The sequence below is a fragment of the Nipponia nippon genome, unplaced genomic scaffold (genome assembly GCF_047370975.1).
Source record: "Nipponia nippon isolate SJK-2023a ecotype South Korea unplaced genomic scaffold, ASM4737097v1 scaffold_4, whole genome shotgun sequence".
Lineage (NCBI taxonomy): Eukaryota > Metazoa > Chordata > Aves > Pelecaniformes > Threskiornithidae > Nipponia > Nipponia nippon.
The window spans coordinates 66,368,179-66,384,695 of NW_028262358.1; the positions used below are offsets into that span (position 1 = coordinate 66,368,179).

At 38.7% G+C, this 16,517-nt stretch overlaps 1 protein-coding gene across 5 annotated transcripts in view; it reads right to left on the bottom strand.

Moving 5' to 3' along the window:
* The window catches only part of LAMA2 (laminin subunit alpha 2), a 373,593-nt gene that overhangs the window by 214,599 nt on the left and 142,477 nt on the right, over nt 1-16,517 (bottom strand). For all 5 annotated transcript variants that reach the window (XM_087775778.1, XM_087775777.1, XM_087775776.1 and 2 more), the window contains exons 5-9: nt 14,951-15,130; nt 12,687-12,776; nt 10,325-10,442; nt 8,464-8,642; nt 6,951-7,050 (exon numbers count right to left, since the gene is read on the bottom strand). In XM_087775778.1, coding sequence (XP_087631904.1) covers nt 6,951-7,050; nt 8,464-8,642; nt 10,325-10,442; nt 12,687-12,776; nt 14,951-15,130 — 667 coding nt within the window. The remainder of the gene's footprint in view (nt 1-6,950; nt 7,051-8,463; nt 8,643-10,324; nt 10,443-12,686; nt 12,777-14,950; nt 15,131-16,517) is intronic.

Sequence of the window (16,517 nt, forward strand, 5' to 3'; positions counted from 1 at the left end):
ATCACGAAACCATGTACTCCATGGGTTTTGATGCCTGTGGCCCAGCTGATTCTCAAATTTCTGAGTTACCCTCCTCTCAACTAGACACCGGCGAGGCCCTACAGCACAACAGGCCTCAGGCTCTTTTGTATCTGGGTCAATGCATCCTAGCCAGACAATCTTGTCTTACAAGAGAAACTTCTGTTCCTTCCAGATGAAAATACCCTGCTAAACACGAGGGTTCAGCAGTAAAAGACACAGGCAAGTCTAACTCTTTAGAAGTGAGCCAGTCTTATTTGAAAGTTTCAAGAACTCATTCTTAGGTCTCACCAGTTAAGTCTCAGCAAACTCAAATTCAATTAGATGTCTCAGTATGGAACAACTCCCAAATACTCATTTAAATCTATAGTCTCTCCTCCACCACCCAGTCAGTCCATTTTTTTAGCTCCCCAGCTTCCCTTCTCCTGCTCTTTCTTTTCTCTGCAGTTAAGGAAGAGACCAGGATTGGAAACTCCACTGTCACCAGCCCAGCAATCCCCCTTTTTACGCAGCATACACAGTAGTGGATAATCTTCAGCCTACCATCTGTCAAGACATCTCACACTCCACAACAGAGAGAGAAGGCATAGAGACTACTAACTACCATATATTCTTCCGGTTATTACGCTTGTTGATACGGTTAGTCTATATATTTTATTTGGCTCAATGCCTTCTTTCATTTACAGCACTTACAAGATCTAGGCTCTCATTGTATTACACAGTATGTAAATTCCTGTCAGCGTCCCACTGGTTATCTTTGACCAGGCTTCTGTAGTGCATATGTAGTGCATATTATGTCAACAGCCTAATTACATTTCAATTTAGTGCAGATGTTTCAGGTCTGTCTTTCGTTGTTGTAATGAACTAACATTTCAGCAGAAGCACATCTTCTTTTGCTTTTGGTCTCTTACTTCATAGGCCTTGTTTGAGTGGGGCTTTATTTGTTGAAGCTGTTATTCCCTGTTTTCTACCTAAATATTATCAGTTTCTGTCCTATCTTAGAGTGTACAGAGGCTTTGAAAGTTCATCCTCGAGGATGAGTCATCTCAAACTATGAGCTTTATCAGTCAGTTGTCTCCCAGCCTAACAGTCTTTCAAAATTGCACAAAAATAAATGCATGCAAAAGCATGCATCAGACCCTTGAAAAAACCTGCAATCCCAGGACTGGCCTCTGGCATTTTCACTCCTGTTCAACAGTGTATAAATTCCAAAAATGCTGTCATGAAAGTCAGTGGGACTGCTTGCTGAGCAAGGTACTATGCAGCCTGAATAAAGATGGAGATGTCTGGACCTTATTTATCCTACAATGTCTGAGAAAGAAAGTTTTTCAGCAAAAATAAACATTTGTCATTGGGATTATGTTGTACATAAAGAGGCAACAGAGAAAAAACTTCGCTGCATGATAGCATGCAGTGGAGACTGAGTCACAAAACTCTGCCAGTTTCCAAACCTCACACCTCTTGCAGGTGTTTAAAAGCCAAGTAAAATGGCTATTCGTTAAAATCTAGCCACTACAGCTTGAAACAAGAGTACTGATTCACTGAGAAAGCCTAATTACTGGAGTACAGTGCAGTTCTGAATGCATAGGTTCCACCTTTGCTTATGTATGGACAATTGCAAATGATCATAATATCAGTGATCGTCAAGTTTACCTGTTATTAGGATGGATTGGACATAGGTGCACAAGTTCAGTTTTAAAATTATCGCCTTTCAGTTAGAAAACCTAGACATTTTCATCAGTTTATTTTATCAATGCCACAGTTTGCAAACATACTATAATTTATTATAAATTTCTGGGTCTCTCTTTTCCATATTGCTCATGAACATGTCACATAACATTGCCATGAAAGAATATTTGAAAATCATTCTTGAAGATTCAAAACCAAAAATATACTATACAAGCTAGAATAATACTATTTCATTTCAGAACACCAAGTGAAACATGTGAGGACAAAGTTATACTAGGCTGATCAAAATGGAAATTATACATGCTTAATATATAAAAATACTTCTTTTTCTCCTGAAACAATGCCTGGTCAATTTTAAAGCAACTCCTTCATGCCCTTCCCTTATCTACCGAAACCTGATGATGACTACAGGATGCAGTCATTTAAATCCTCTTGTTGCACTTCATCAATGTACCAGTTATTATGGTATTTGCTACAATTTTCCATTTTAATTGTTGCTTACCTACAGTGTTCAAGCACACAGAGAATGTACAGCCTCCAGCTCTATTTTCCTTGAGAACTGTTCACGGTGACTTTATATCCCCAGTGATTTTCCTTATTATCATATTTCCATTTTAGTTTAATGTTTTTAATCTTCCCAACTCATTTGCTTACCACACATTTAAGAAGCATATTCCCATCTTACACCAAGCAAACAATTTAACCTTAAACAACCAGCCAGCAAACTCTGGGATGCATTTCAACCTACCCAGTGTGTATTCATTCTGTTTCACAGGGGAATAGATAGATCCCTTCAGATAGATCATGCTTTCCAGCCTTTCCTTTATGAAGGTTCCCCAGTGTTTCAAACCCAACTGCTGCCCAGGGTGAGCAGTGTACAGTAAAAAGAATTTTATCAGGGTATTCAATATAAATTTGAGGAAAAAAAAAAAGGTAAAGTCATCTACTTTCAGGATAGTTTTATGCTAAAAATTATATCCTGACCTAGGATCCTGTTGATTCTAACACAACCTCTTCCATTACCACAAAAATCTTTCCTCAAAAGAAATATTTAAAAGGCTTTTTCTTTCAACTAGCATTGTGTCTTTTCTGTTGAATAAGATGTTACAGTCACAAATCTGGCCTGCTGGTCCAAATGCTATAATCAAACACAACGTGCAAGAAGTAAACAGTTTTCCTAATGTGTTGGAACATTATTTAGTACCACAAGAAGTAAAGAAAAGCAAGTAAACAGAAAGAACAAGGAGCAAAGAACAGGACCATTGTAGGCAGAATGGCTACAAAGTCCAGTTATGTGTAGAGCTGACTTATTTTTGTTCTTGTGGTCTTAAACTAGGTAAACAAAATAAGATAACTATCAGAACAGTACCCTGGCCACTGTCTAGACAGTGCAAACTGTCCAATTCTCACTGGACTTCCAGGCATGGGCAGGACACAGACAACTGGTTTCAGGAACAAATGGATGGACTACTTTGAGGAGGGAATTCCGTATATGGTGGCTGTTACCTAAATAACAATTGTTGCGCTTGTCATATATGAGAAGTAGTTTAAACACACAGAATAACCTCTACAGTAAATAAGTTGGAAAGAGGAGACATCAATGGGTTTAAAAAGCAATAAAGGAAAAAAATTACTTCATGTGTTACGAACAGCAGATTCAACAGAGATTAAGAATATTCCAATGTGCTCAAAAGCAACAGGCCTCTAACCAATTGCAGCTGAATGAGTTAAGTTTCAAGAAGTTGAGGAGAAGCTGGTTACCATCAAGACAGAAAATGATGAGAGTTTTGATTTTTTGAAGAGAAAAAAAGAACTCCCTGCTTCTCAAGACTGAAGGAACTGCTGAGATATGAAACTTGTTTGAATGCCGGGGTCTAGATGAGCAGGGCTGGCCACTTTCCAATAAAAGTAAAAGGAGGCAAAACAGAGAGAGATAATATAATTTTGAATATGTTATCTTCAAGATGGTGGCATGACACATTTCTTCATTTATTATCAATTAGTTAATGATCTTCAGATTAGATGGATGGAGACAGTAGAGAAATAGCAGGAAACGAAAGGAGGAGTCCAAACAGGAGCTTTATTCTCTTCCTAGAGAGGTTCAGAAAAGAGGCAAGAGAAGAATTTACCAGAAAGAAGATCAGAGGATTAAAAAGGCAGAAGGAGATACAGGAAGCAAGGTGTTAAAGCACAGTACCACCCAGTCAGATTCAGAAAGTGTAAGCAGATCTAGAAAGCAACTATGAGATGGTTTAGATCTGTTGAATGTTCAGAGGCAAGAATAAGACATTATGAGAGCTCCTAATGACACTATTACTGACAGCCAAACAAGATGGAAAAATGTCTTTATTTCTTTGCTTCCCACGTCCCATGAGAGAAGAGCTGACAGCCTATTAACTGCCTTTCAGCTGCCAGGCCCCTGGAGAATGACCCGCACCAGTGGCCAGCATGGAAGGTGTGAAAAGACTGCAGCAGTAACAGATAGAAACCGAGAGACCAAGCAGCTGCTTAACACGCAAGTGGGACATTGCATTTCTTTGAATTAATCATTCTCCCATCTCAAAATCATATCCTCAGTATTTTACAAAAGCACTGAATGTCAGTAGCAGCAAATGTTTGAATAAAAGTTGTCCTGTTTAATAGTATTCTTTGTTAATTATTGAGTCTGTCATCTGTAACCTGTACACTCTCACCCACAGGTTTGGTACAGGCACTGCAGTCTTGCTGTGTTTTTTCCAGCTTTGGGATTCATCTTCTCTTCTGCTTCTACTGCCTCTCCAATCAATCCATGTGATATACTGTACTGGGTTTCCATGCTCAGGCGCTGGCAGCAGTGGGGGCTGCAGGGTGGTCTCTGTGAGGAGGGGCTGGGGCTGCCCGGTGCCAGTTCCAGACGGCTCCAGGGGACCCACTGCAGGGCACAGCTGAGCCCCTCAGAGCCCCCGGATGGGTCAGAGAAGGTCAGAGGGGAAAGAAGGGGAGGAAGTGCTCCAAGCGCCAGAGCAGAGATTCCCCTCCAGTCCCTGGAGGAGACCATGGTGGAGCAGATACCCACATTGCACACCATGGAGGACCACATGAAGGAACAGGTGGATATTTCCTGAAAGAACACCCATGGTCGAGCAGATTTTTTTCGTAAAGGACAGCAGCTAGTGGGAAGGACCCACGCTGAAGCCAGGGAAAAGTGTGAGGAGAAAGGAGCCTCAGAGGGGAACCATTATGACCACAACCCCCACACCCCATCCCCCTGTGCACCGCTTGTGGTAGCAGGGGAGGAAGTAGAGGAGTTGGGAATGAAGGAGTGAGGTTGAGCTCGGGGAAAAAAAAAAAAAGGAGGTGGGAGGGAAGGCATTTTTTAAATTTTTGTCTTTGTTTATCACTATCTGAATCTATTTAAATTGGCAATAAGTTAAATTAATTTTCTTTAGAATCATAGCATCATAGAATGCTTTGGGATGGAAGGGACCTTTAAAGGTCATCTAGTCCGACCCCCCTGCAGTTGGCAGGGACATCCACAACTAGATCAGGTTGCTCAGAGCCCCATCCAGCCTGACCTTCAATGTTTCCAAGGATGGGGCATCTGCCACCTCTCTGGGCAACCTGTTCCAGTGTTTCACCACCCTCATTGTAAAAAATTTCTTCCTTATATCTAATCCAAATCTACCCTCTTTTAGTTTAAAACCATTACCCCTTGTCCTATCGCTATTGGCCCTGCTAAAGTCTGTCCCCATCTTTCTTATAAGATCCCTTTAAGAACTGAAAGGCTGCAATAAGGTCTCCCTGCAGCCTTCTCTTCTCCAGGCTGAACAACCCCAGCTCTTTCAGCCTTTCCTCATTGCAGAGGTGTTCCATCCCTCTGATCATTTTTGTGGCCCTCCTCTGGACCTGCTCCAACAGGTCCATGTCTTCCCTGTGCTGAGGACTCCAGAGCTGGACGCAGTACTACAGGTGAGGTCTCACCAGAGCAGAGCAGAGGGGCAGAATCACCTCCCTCGACCTGCTGGCCACACTTCTTTGGATGCAGCCCAGGATACGGTTGGCTCTCTGGGCTGTGAGAGCACATTGCTGGCTCATGTCCAGCTTTTCGTCTATCAGTACCCCCAAGTCCTTCTCGGCAGGGCTGCTCTCAATCCCTTCATCCCCCTGCCTGTATTGATACTGGGGATTGCCCCGACCCAGGTGCAGGACCTTGCACTTGGCCTTGTTAAACCTCATGAGGTTCACACAGGCCCATTTCTCCAGCTTGTCCAGGTCCCTCTGAATGGCATCTCGTCTCTCAGGTGGAAGGATAATTTTCCCCAAGTCAAGTCTGTTTTGCCCATGACAGTAATTGGTAAGCAATCTACTGGTCTTTACCTCGACCCATGAGCTGCTTCATCTTATTTTCTCCCTGTCCTGCCGAGAAGGGCAGTGAGAGAGTGGCTGGGTAGGCAGTTGCAGCTGGCCAAGGTCAACACCCCCACCCTATATACCACTGTGACAGTAATCAGTACATGGTTGTTACAGTAGATTTTACAGCTCTGGGCCCTGTATATGCATCTCTCCTATGCTGCTTTTATGTTCCATTGATCTCTATTTCAAAAAAGATCGCTACAGTATCTCTTGTCAATTGATTGTAATTAGCCCAATTAAAACATCTCTTAAGAACTGACCTTGAGTTTTGTTGTTACCTTCCAACAGTATTTTCAGAAGTTTGTCAACAAAAGAACCAGAAAAATATGGCAATCCATTGTTTCCAAAGCACAAGGAAGCAGTTTATTCTCTATTTGAAGACAGCTTTTACAGGGCTATGGTAAACAGCTTGCAATCCTACATTAATAATATAGATGGCACATCAATATGACACCTTTCAAACAGATTTTTTTTTTTCTAGGTTTCAAACAGAAATATGCTTAGAGAGGAAAAGAGATTAAAACATTATGGTTGCACTAGTTTTAATCTCTGCTGTAAAAGAAGAAAGCTCTTTAAAGCCAAAATTCTCCAATATATTCCACGGGGAATACTCTTCCAAATGTACTCAAGTTTGCAAGCCATGAATCTGAAAGAAGCCTCAGCAAATTTGGGAATATAAAATCTGAGTTTCCAAATGAAAGTATCATAAGAATGCAGGTGGATTATTGTTTGCATGAGTAAACTTTAAAAAAAAGTTATTTTTATTTTAAGAGATATCACAAATGTGTTTCAGCTTTTCTTTACCATTGCTGAACTTAAAGTTTAACATCACTATCTTTTAAGGATCTTACCTCCTTCTGCGTGTTTCTCCTCTTTGACACAGGTATCATGTAAAGACCCATTTGGATCACAGGAACACGGCTGGCATGGATCTGGGCTATCTGGCAATACCTATAAAAACAAAGAGATTACAAAACAAAACCTTACCTTTAATAATTGGAAACGTTTATTTACTTCTTCAAGAAAAAGTAGGAGAGAACGACTTCTGTGTAGGTAGCCTGCAGTTTAACAAAAATGAGATGGTTGCCAAACTTAGCCCATGCAGTCTAGGCATTGAAGTTACATTTTTGATTTTTACTTAGAAACATGTAAGTGATTTAGACACAAATATGTTTTCAACTAAAAAAAGAGGTGTAGAGATAATAACAGGCCCTTGTATAATTAAAATCAATAAATGTAATGAAGTAGATTTTAAGCATTCATTACCTAACGTAAAACTGACAAATAGTTCAGTTATTCTGGTCAATATGATTCCAAAAACTAACTACTGACTAGTTAGTCAGTAATTGGACAAAAAGGGTAAGTGAAGAAAAGTGAACATTAGACAATGGAACAATTTCTTTTTGTTCTTGAAAAGGTTACCGCAACCAAACTTAAACCTTAGTCTAATACCACACTGGGAATATAAAGTAGAAGTTCTCCATGAACTAGGTATATACATATACTATAGATACACCATACACACACACATATATAAAATCCCTATTAGTTGTATGATAACCTGATTAAGAGGAAAAAATCAAGTGCCCTGCTGTTGAAAAGCAGTACTCCTTTTCTCAAGCTCTAAGGCTAGAACCAGTATATCAGGTAGAATGTAATTATTGTTATTTGCTGATGTTTTCTGTGTTTGAGGATTGAAAACCAATCAAACTAGAGGCCATGATTTACTAAACTGAAACTATATAGACAAAATATTTAAGCACACACTAATAGCGTAGCTGTCTAAAGCACAGGCACAGCCCATGTTGGCAATACAACCTAATATAAGATTCGTCTTCTGACAGCTTCAACTTAGATGAAAATACAGCCTTATATGATGAAACACAAAAAACAATTCCTGCTGCACTGAAAATGAAAGACATTCATGAGATTATAGAATTTCAGTGGTTATTAATTTTACATTACATTTAAAAAATAAAAATTACAGACTCTCTTTTTCCAATATCAAATATAGCAATATTTCTTTGATCTTTGATAACAAACCTTGAAATTCATTACTGAGGCAAAAGTTCTGTTTAGAGGACCACATCCTCCTTTAAATTAAATTGAAATACAAGCTGGAGACCCTGACCTCAAGGGCATTCCTGGATATCAACACAATTCACTTTCATATTTCTGTGAGCATTAACTTTACAGATTTCCAGCTGTGAAAAGCAACTACTACATTGTCAGAATTAGAAGTTAACCTTCATAAAATGGCAGTCCAAACTGTGTCAACTCTTTTTAATAACGTAACTCCCCATGCTGAAGTGATGGTTTGAATGCCGAGCTTTACAGTGAAGCGACAACAGAACATGCATTTACCCCTTTAGGTCTGAAGTAACCATCAATGCAGGTCTCACAGTTTATGCCACTGGTGTAGCTCGTACAATTCACACACACTCCGCCCCCAATGTATTCTCCATGGACATTCAAACTCTGATTTCTGTCTGCAACATCCTGATCATAGTAACACTCCTCAGTCTTCCCATGACAGTTGCATGCTAAAAGAGAAGGAACTGCGTTAGCGAACACTTTCCAGCTGGAGATGCCACGCTGTTACTAAGGTATTAAAAAGAGTCATTCAACATTTCATCATTGGTGCTGCGTACACTGTAACCGACAGCACATCCAAGCATTAATTTACTACTTCAGCTGTGAAAAGTAATGTGGTCCCATCACAAATACAGCCTGGAATTCTGTATATTGTATTTTTTTCCTGATGTTTGTCTGGGGGAGTATGGAAGTTGACAGATATAGCCTAATTATGTTCTTTCTGGTTTGTTTTATGGGTTTTTTTCTGTTTAAATTGATAGTCCAGAAACCTTTTGGTGGTTGCACACACATATGAGTCATGAAAGAGTCAGCTAATTTAAAATACAAGAGGAATTATAAGGAAAGCAGCAGAATGGTATGAGTAAATTAAAATAATTTCCATGAAAGCTGAAAGACATCCTAAAAACACTTGATTTGCGCATATACATATAAGAACTGGGACAGAACAAAGAGATCCCCAATCTTAAGGCTTCTTTAGATGTTCAGATTTGAACTCTTAGGCTTCAGGTCCACACGCAGGAGAGCTAATTACTAATCTGTTGCTGTGAAAATGAGGTAGCTCGCTCTCTCCCTTCCCCTGTGGTATTAAAACATTCATTTCCACATAAAGAGAAATTCAAAGCTCGTCAACATTGTAGGTAGTCATTCTCCTCACATCTGAACCAGATCCCAGGGAACTGTTTCCACCATGAAAGTACAACAATTCACTGAGAGTTGAATGGGCATAAGAAGTGTCTCTTAAAAATTAAACATGAAAATAAACGTACCCTGATTTCACTCCAGAATGCATTCCCAGTACAGACACAGTCTCTACTGAAACAAAGACCTCTGTGACCAAAGTTTACAGGACACAAATCAGCAATTACTACTTTTAATATGGGGATATCTGTTTCTTTTAATTTATTTTTAGCCACTCATTGTAAAACTATAGCTGAAATGCTACGATTGAATAAACACTTACATGAAATGGAGCACTAGATTTTATTATGTTCAGAAATATAAGTGATATGTGACCTTTGGAAGTAAGATGTTAAAGTTCAATTAGAACTATCCTTACTACAGTAAATCCGAAAATGAAATTCTCACCCTGTGGGAAGATGATATTTCAAGGTATGTTTTCATTCCATGTTGGAAAACTAGACACATTGTTTTTTTCCATTAAAAAAATCAGAAACTCAAATTGCATTTTGATCACGTAAAAATATTTTTTGTCAGCAAAGCTGAACAGTGTAATATATAAAAGTGGCATTTATACAAAAATCATGCCATTAAAGTTTAATATAATGAAAAATCTGTAAAAAAGATTTCTTACTTATCAGGATACTGTCCTGTTATTTTACCTAAACAAAACCATGATAATTCCACAAATTAAACAAGTCAAAATGATTTTTTATGCAGTAGTCCACCAATATCAGCACATTACACTGAAATATTCTGAGTTCAATAAAACCACGATTCTACATGTAATTTTTCTGTTAACTCTTTGAGCCAGTCTAAATAAGTGAACAACAACTGATTCATAAACAAATGTCATTAGAAATAAAATTAATTGTAAAATCACGTAGGACCTGATTTCAGTTTTCACCAGCAGTTGCAATAAATTTCCTCTTCTGTACCACTTTCAACTTACGTTCACATTCATGCTTAACCAGGAAAGTGCCAGCATGCCAAGGCTTTTGGTTGAAACCAGGACAACACCGATCACATGTCTCTCCGCATGTGTTGTGCTCACACTGGCAGATGGATTTCTAATTTAAAAGAAAAACAAATATTTACACACTGTGAGGATTTGAAGAATCTGTCCCTGTACATAATCTACGTTCCAGTTCAAATTATGAAAACATTAACATTAAGAATGGTTGTACTCTGTAATTCCTCTGTTTATTCATTTTTATTCATTTATGTATCCTGCATTCACCAAGTGAGAGACAAAAGAGCGTGTTTAACTTCTGTAGCTCTATTTTAAGAAAACAGCCACAATGCAAAGGAACATAGTTGGCCACAGATCTAAGGAGAATCTAAGAATGTAGGAGAATCTGATTCCAACCGGCTGAAGAAAGGAGGATGGGAGAATGAAAGTTGTCCAATATAGCAAATAACCCAAAGTGCTGGTAGCCCTCAAATACAGCTTCACATTACAGGAAAACTGATCTGATAGCTAGCTTACACTAGGAGGAGTAAGTCATTCTCCACCCCTCCCTTAGATGCAGCAATCCTGCAGCTGCAGAGTGAAATCAATTCTGTTGGCCGATCCAATAAAAACTGGTTTTTCTTTTAACTTTAGCGTTATTTTTTTACTGGATGAGTCACTCATCATGTAACCTTCTAATTGCGTAACTAATTCTATGTGAGGGATAGCAGGAGTTTTTAAGTTAATGATAGATGAGAGCAGGACCAGCCTTTCAGTCACTGTTCAGTTCGTCAGCAGATCACCTTAGACCCAGCATGAAAATATTGCTGTAGGGAACACCCAAACTCTCTGAGCCCCAGAATCAGCTTGGAAAAGAGAAAAGAAATGGTACTTTGGAGAAATGAGGAGCAAAAATTGCCTTCCCACTAGTTATTCGTGGAGGGGATTCTCTGTGGTCCTTGTGAAGCTGCTCAAGGTCAAAGCAGCAAGCTAACCTTGAGAAATTCTATGGCTCACAGGACAAAGCATAAATCTTGCAAAACAAGGTTAAGTTAAGGAATGCTTCAGAAAAGCAAGGCAGTAAATTCAAGCAAGTTTATTCTTCGTAATGCTAGGGGAAAGATTCATTGTGGTAACAACCACAGTCATGATGTTTATAAGCCAAAGCCCACCTATTTTGGCATGGCTCAGTCTAAAGAGTATCCCTGGAGAGCTAAACCAAATACTCCAAATCTCTTATGGCTTGAATTGTTCTACTTATGCTACTTTTTTAAACTGGTCAGACAACAAATACATGTTTGTCATCCTGCAAAACAAGACACCACACTTGTCAAAATGCCTTCATTTTATCTAGTAGCCAAACTATCTGAAGTATGTATTAATTGCAATAATAGCACTTATTTTCTGAGGTAGGCCCAATTCTAACAGATGGCACCGACACAATGCTGCAGTTTGATAACTAAGACCATCTGAAACAATAGTTCAATATGTGCTATACACATCATCACAGAAAAGGTTTAGAAGGATTAAACTGAAGAGTTTGTAAAATTTTTACAAGGATCCATGGAAACTGCTTAGAACTGTAAATGCATTCTCTGCAAGATTTCTTCCAGTTTGTTTTTTTTTAATCAGTTCCTACACAATGGCTTAATGTCATACACAAACAAGATTTTCTGTTAAATCCTACAAAGCTCCTACTTAAGTGAATAGTATATGAAGAGATCCCACATTGTGGCACATTAGTAATACTAGTAGATTGGAAATTCTGTATTAGCGATGTGCATATATTTGGACTATCAGTAACAAACTATATTTCTCTATTTCAATTATGTTGGTTATGTGTTTATTAATGGTGCAAAAAGAAAGCTACAAGTTGAAAGAAATTATAAACAGGTCGTGATCTTCTAGACTAGCTTGACTGATCATTCAATTAATATTTCCCGCATAGTAAATGCGCCATTCTAGAGCCATCATTTGTTTGCAAGTATCGATTAAATACTTGACAGTCATTTAGGAAACACCTTGATTAATATCAACAAGGAAAAGAAAGACTGACTGCTAGTGCTCATCTCTACAGCTACATAACGTAACCCAAATTTCTGTTGTTCCTAGGAAGCTTTCAATATGGACTGAATTATCTGAAACCTGTTCTTTCATTTCAGCAAAAGTCTCCACTGACATTGTATGAATGTTTATTATTCTGGTTGCCAGGACTATTTTATCCTGGCACTGCTTCTGACTGTTCTTCTAGGTGAAGAAGAGACATAAATTCACAGAACTCTGAGGAATATCAAGATTTTTTTCTCATGTTCCACTCTACAAATAAGGCACATTAAAAAAAAAAAAAAAGAAAAATACATACATTGGTTGCTGGATCCAGCGGACAAGCCTTCGCATGGCCTGAACATATACACATGCCTCCAACAGAGATATCTTTTATAGAATAGTAATACTGTAAGACAAAACAGAAATTGAATTGCTAAGTGGATTGTAAAATGCAGGTGCCAAACTACAAAATTCATTTCTAGTGACAAAACCGTCAGGTCTTGGTTTATTTCTTTTTTGATCTATTACAAATATAGCAGACAGTGTAATCCAAGCTGTGTCTTGATCAACAGATTCAGGCTTAGTGAAAGAAAGGGTATAAATTGGCACAGTTCCATTTGTTTGAAGTCACAAGAGCCATGTCAATTTATATACAGCACGCACCAAACACAAGCATAGGAAAAGGCTATATGCATACTGGATAATGAAAAGTCATCTGCTATAGAATTTATTCCCTTCAGAAAACACAAAAAGGAAAAGTCATGGTGATGGGCAGAAGAGAGGCTAGAACAAAAACTAGGAAAGAAACACCTTTGTTCACCTTAGTTGGTTCTTACTTGGGCATTCACTGGACTGTGGAAAGAACTGTTTTTCACTATTGATCTTCTGAATGACTATGGAATAGTCTTCATTATTGAGATATAAATAACTTTTGACGAGTTGCTCTGCCATTTGACCATTTCTGTTTTTTCTTTGGTGGGGATTAATAGCCCTAACCAGAAAGAATGATGGAAAGATATTTATACTCTTGTATTATGACATCTGTGAAAAGTGAATCTCACATGCCATCTTCTCCATTTTCATCTGTTTTGGTGAGAGTCCTGTAACATCCTAACAACTAGCTAATCAAAACAAACATATGCCATTTGCAAATTTTGCTGTTTCTGTGTTCAACCTCTTTTTCAGATCATTAATAAATATGAAACAAAATGGGAACTCATATAATTCACAGTTAACCTTCTACCACAGAGGAAATGTATCGCTTATGGCTACCCTTTGTTTCCTGCTTTGTGGAATGGTGGCTTGTCTGATGTCTTCTATAGGGAAAGCCAGACAAGGATGGCAAGTTTCAGTTGCTCCTTGTTCCTTTGAGGACAGCCTCATGGAGAGATACCATGCACAAGTTATTGTTCTGAGAAATCTGTGGATTGTCCTGCACTAAGTTTTCATGAGTCTACGGTGATTTTTCAAGTGTGAACTGGGTTCTTATCTAGATTCAGTTTTGTGTTTCTGATCACTTAGAATCAGATTATTAACTTTGCACCCAGTTTCCAAGATTAGTGAGGCTGCGATAACTGCACTCAACTGGAAGGTTTCTGGGTTTGTAATACAAAACAGAATGGCACATTCCAACCTTTCAGAAATAGCCAGCACTTTATGTATTTGGAGGAAGAAACTGAAACTAGAAATGTGGAACAGAAGAAACAAATTTTCTTTGCAGTTACCCACCACTAATAAATGGTATTAATTAAAGCCAAGAATAACCATACTGTCCTTTCATAACAGGACTTATTGTAGTGGTACCCTAAAAAAATAAAATTAAAAAAGATTAAAAATAAGATGATCAACAGAAAGAGGAAGTGAGGAGAAAATGTGGAAAGCTTTACATCCCCCAAAACAGCTTTTAAGAATGCTTAGTAGAAAAATCAGAGGAAAAATAGAATAACACACAACATTTGAGCAGCGGGAAAACAGGGAGATGTGGCATAGAAAGAAAGTACAGACTGCGGGAAGAAGAGATCGGGGCATGCACACACAAGGTACAGTGGTGAAGACAGGGGTATGGTGTGAGTTTGAGTGCTGCATCCCTCTTTTAAGCTAAAGCACAATGCAAAATTGTTATTGTTAGCAACGGTCATAATAATGCAATAGTGTTGCATTCAGGCACTACTACTAGTTATAGTACCACTAGTAGAAATTGTACTCAAAGTGTTCAAGGAATGGTAAAGGTAGCAAACATTTGAACAGCAGAAGAGGAAAGAGGACACTATCTAAGAGCAACCACTTGCCAATTACCTGCATCCAAATGTTTACAGCCAAAGGAGCTGTGTGCTTATGTTAATAAGCATGTTATGTATGTTAATAACACTATTAAGCAGAAAAGATAAAATTGTTACTTCTGCTATAGAGAAGATAACAAAATACTGTGAAGAGGGAATCCTCTAACACTAGGATTTTGACAGATAATAACAGGTACTCACCATCTCCCAAAATTTCTTATGGCAAACAAAGGAAAGTACAGCATTCACAAGTGTAAGAGAACTTCTATACATGCATTTCTACTGTCTTGCCAGAACTTACCCTCCTGGTAACAATGGGATCAATTTCATTTGGATCTTTGTGTGCGAACATCATTAAATCAGCATTTAGTGTCCGTATCCTCTGAAATCTCAGGCGAATAAAGCGAGCAGAGGTGAATTCTAGTAATACACGTGAAGGATCATCAGCACTAGGCCGTCCATTAATTAGAGAAGTGTGAATCTGAAGACAGAATTATTAAAGCAATAAGGAATTAGATGACAGGAATGCTGCCATGATTATGCCAATAAATATCATTAGAGGTGCTGTGTGAATGTCTTTGTAAAGGTAAAATACCATCTTTCTTTAGAAAGCAGATTTGCCCACAAAAATATTCCACGTACTCACAGACCCCGGGTATGGAGAGGCTTTACAGTAAAAACATTTTGAGCACAGGAAAGTCATCAGCTACAGGAAGACTGCAGCCCAAACTGCATACATGTACCAAGGCCCTACAATAACGTCCATGCGGCAAGCAACTCATTTCTCCTCCTCTAGTCTAAACAGGTATCTTCAAGTCATCGAAAAATCAAAGGGATTAAAATTTTTGAGTTAAAGGAATGGATACTTGGCACGGGACTCAGAATTCAGCAGGGACCAGTTTGTACCTCTTGGAGTGGTCATCATCAAAAGACTTTTGAAGTAGTTTTTTTCTATAGCCAGGATAAGGTAACTTGGTAAATACTGAAAACTACAACAGCTAGATGAGACGAAACAAGCATTCATAAGCATGTCCTCTTTCCCACTGTCTCTTTACATAATACATCATTTCCTTTGAACCTTGTTCTCAGCAAGTTGAAGCAATTTACTGGGTTGCAACTGTTTTTACCTGCTCCCTAAGGAAAGTCTTTATCACCTCTGAGAACTCTGTTCAGCATTTGTTTTTCCAAAGATGTTACCAATCTCTGCTTACATTGTGGTTTCTGTAAAGATTGCCCCCTTTCTCTGCCTACCCTATCCTAAAGTCTAGAAATCTTCTAGATAAGTGTGCTCTGTGGCTCTTTCATAAAGAGACTCTCTAACCCCCATTGCAGCAGCAAGGGCAATGGAACAAAAACAAGTGATCTTCTTCCCCTCCTGTCTTTTTAGTTGATCATGGCATACATTAGCTGTGAATCAACAAAATAAAACAGATGGGCAGCTACAGAATTGTTCTTGGAAAAGGCCTACAAGAAGAAGAATGTCAGGTATAGCAAAATATTGTTAATGAGCACCTAGGGGGAGGGAGGAAAGAAACCATTAATTTTCCTGTATTCTGAAGTGTTAAATTTTAATTGGGGCATTTTTATTACAGGCTGGTACACTGAAAGAATGTTCAGATGCTGAGCCAAACGTGCAGAACGTTAGAACGAATAAGAGAACTATTTATTCTTTGCGATGAACATGTGCACCTTATCTCAGTGCTCTGAGTGAGAGGTCAGGCCATACAGCCATTTTCTATCATTGAACGCGACCATATTACCACTGTTTTAGGCAAACAGCTGCACTCAGAATGCCAGCTGGCACTCACTCAGCAGGGGCTGCCTCACACCGAGGAAAGAGACAGCAAATCTATTGCTCCCAGCAAAGC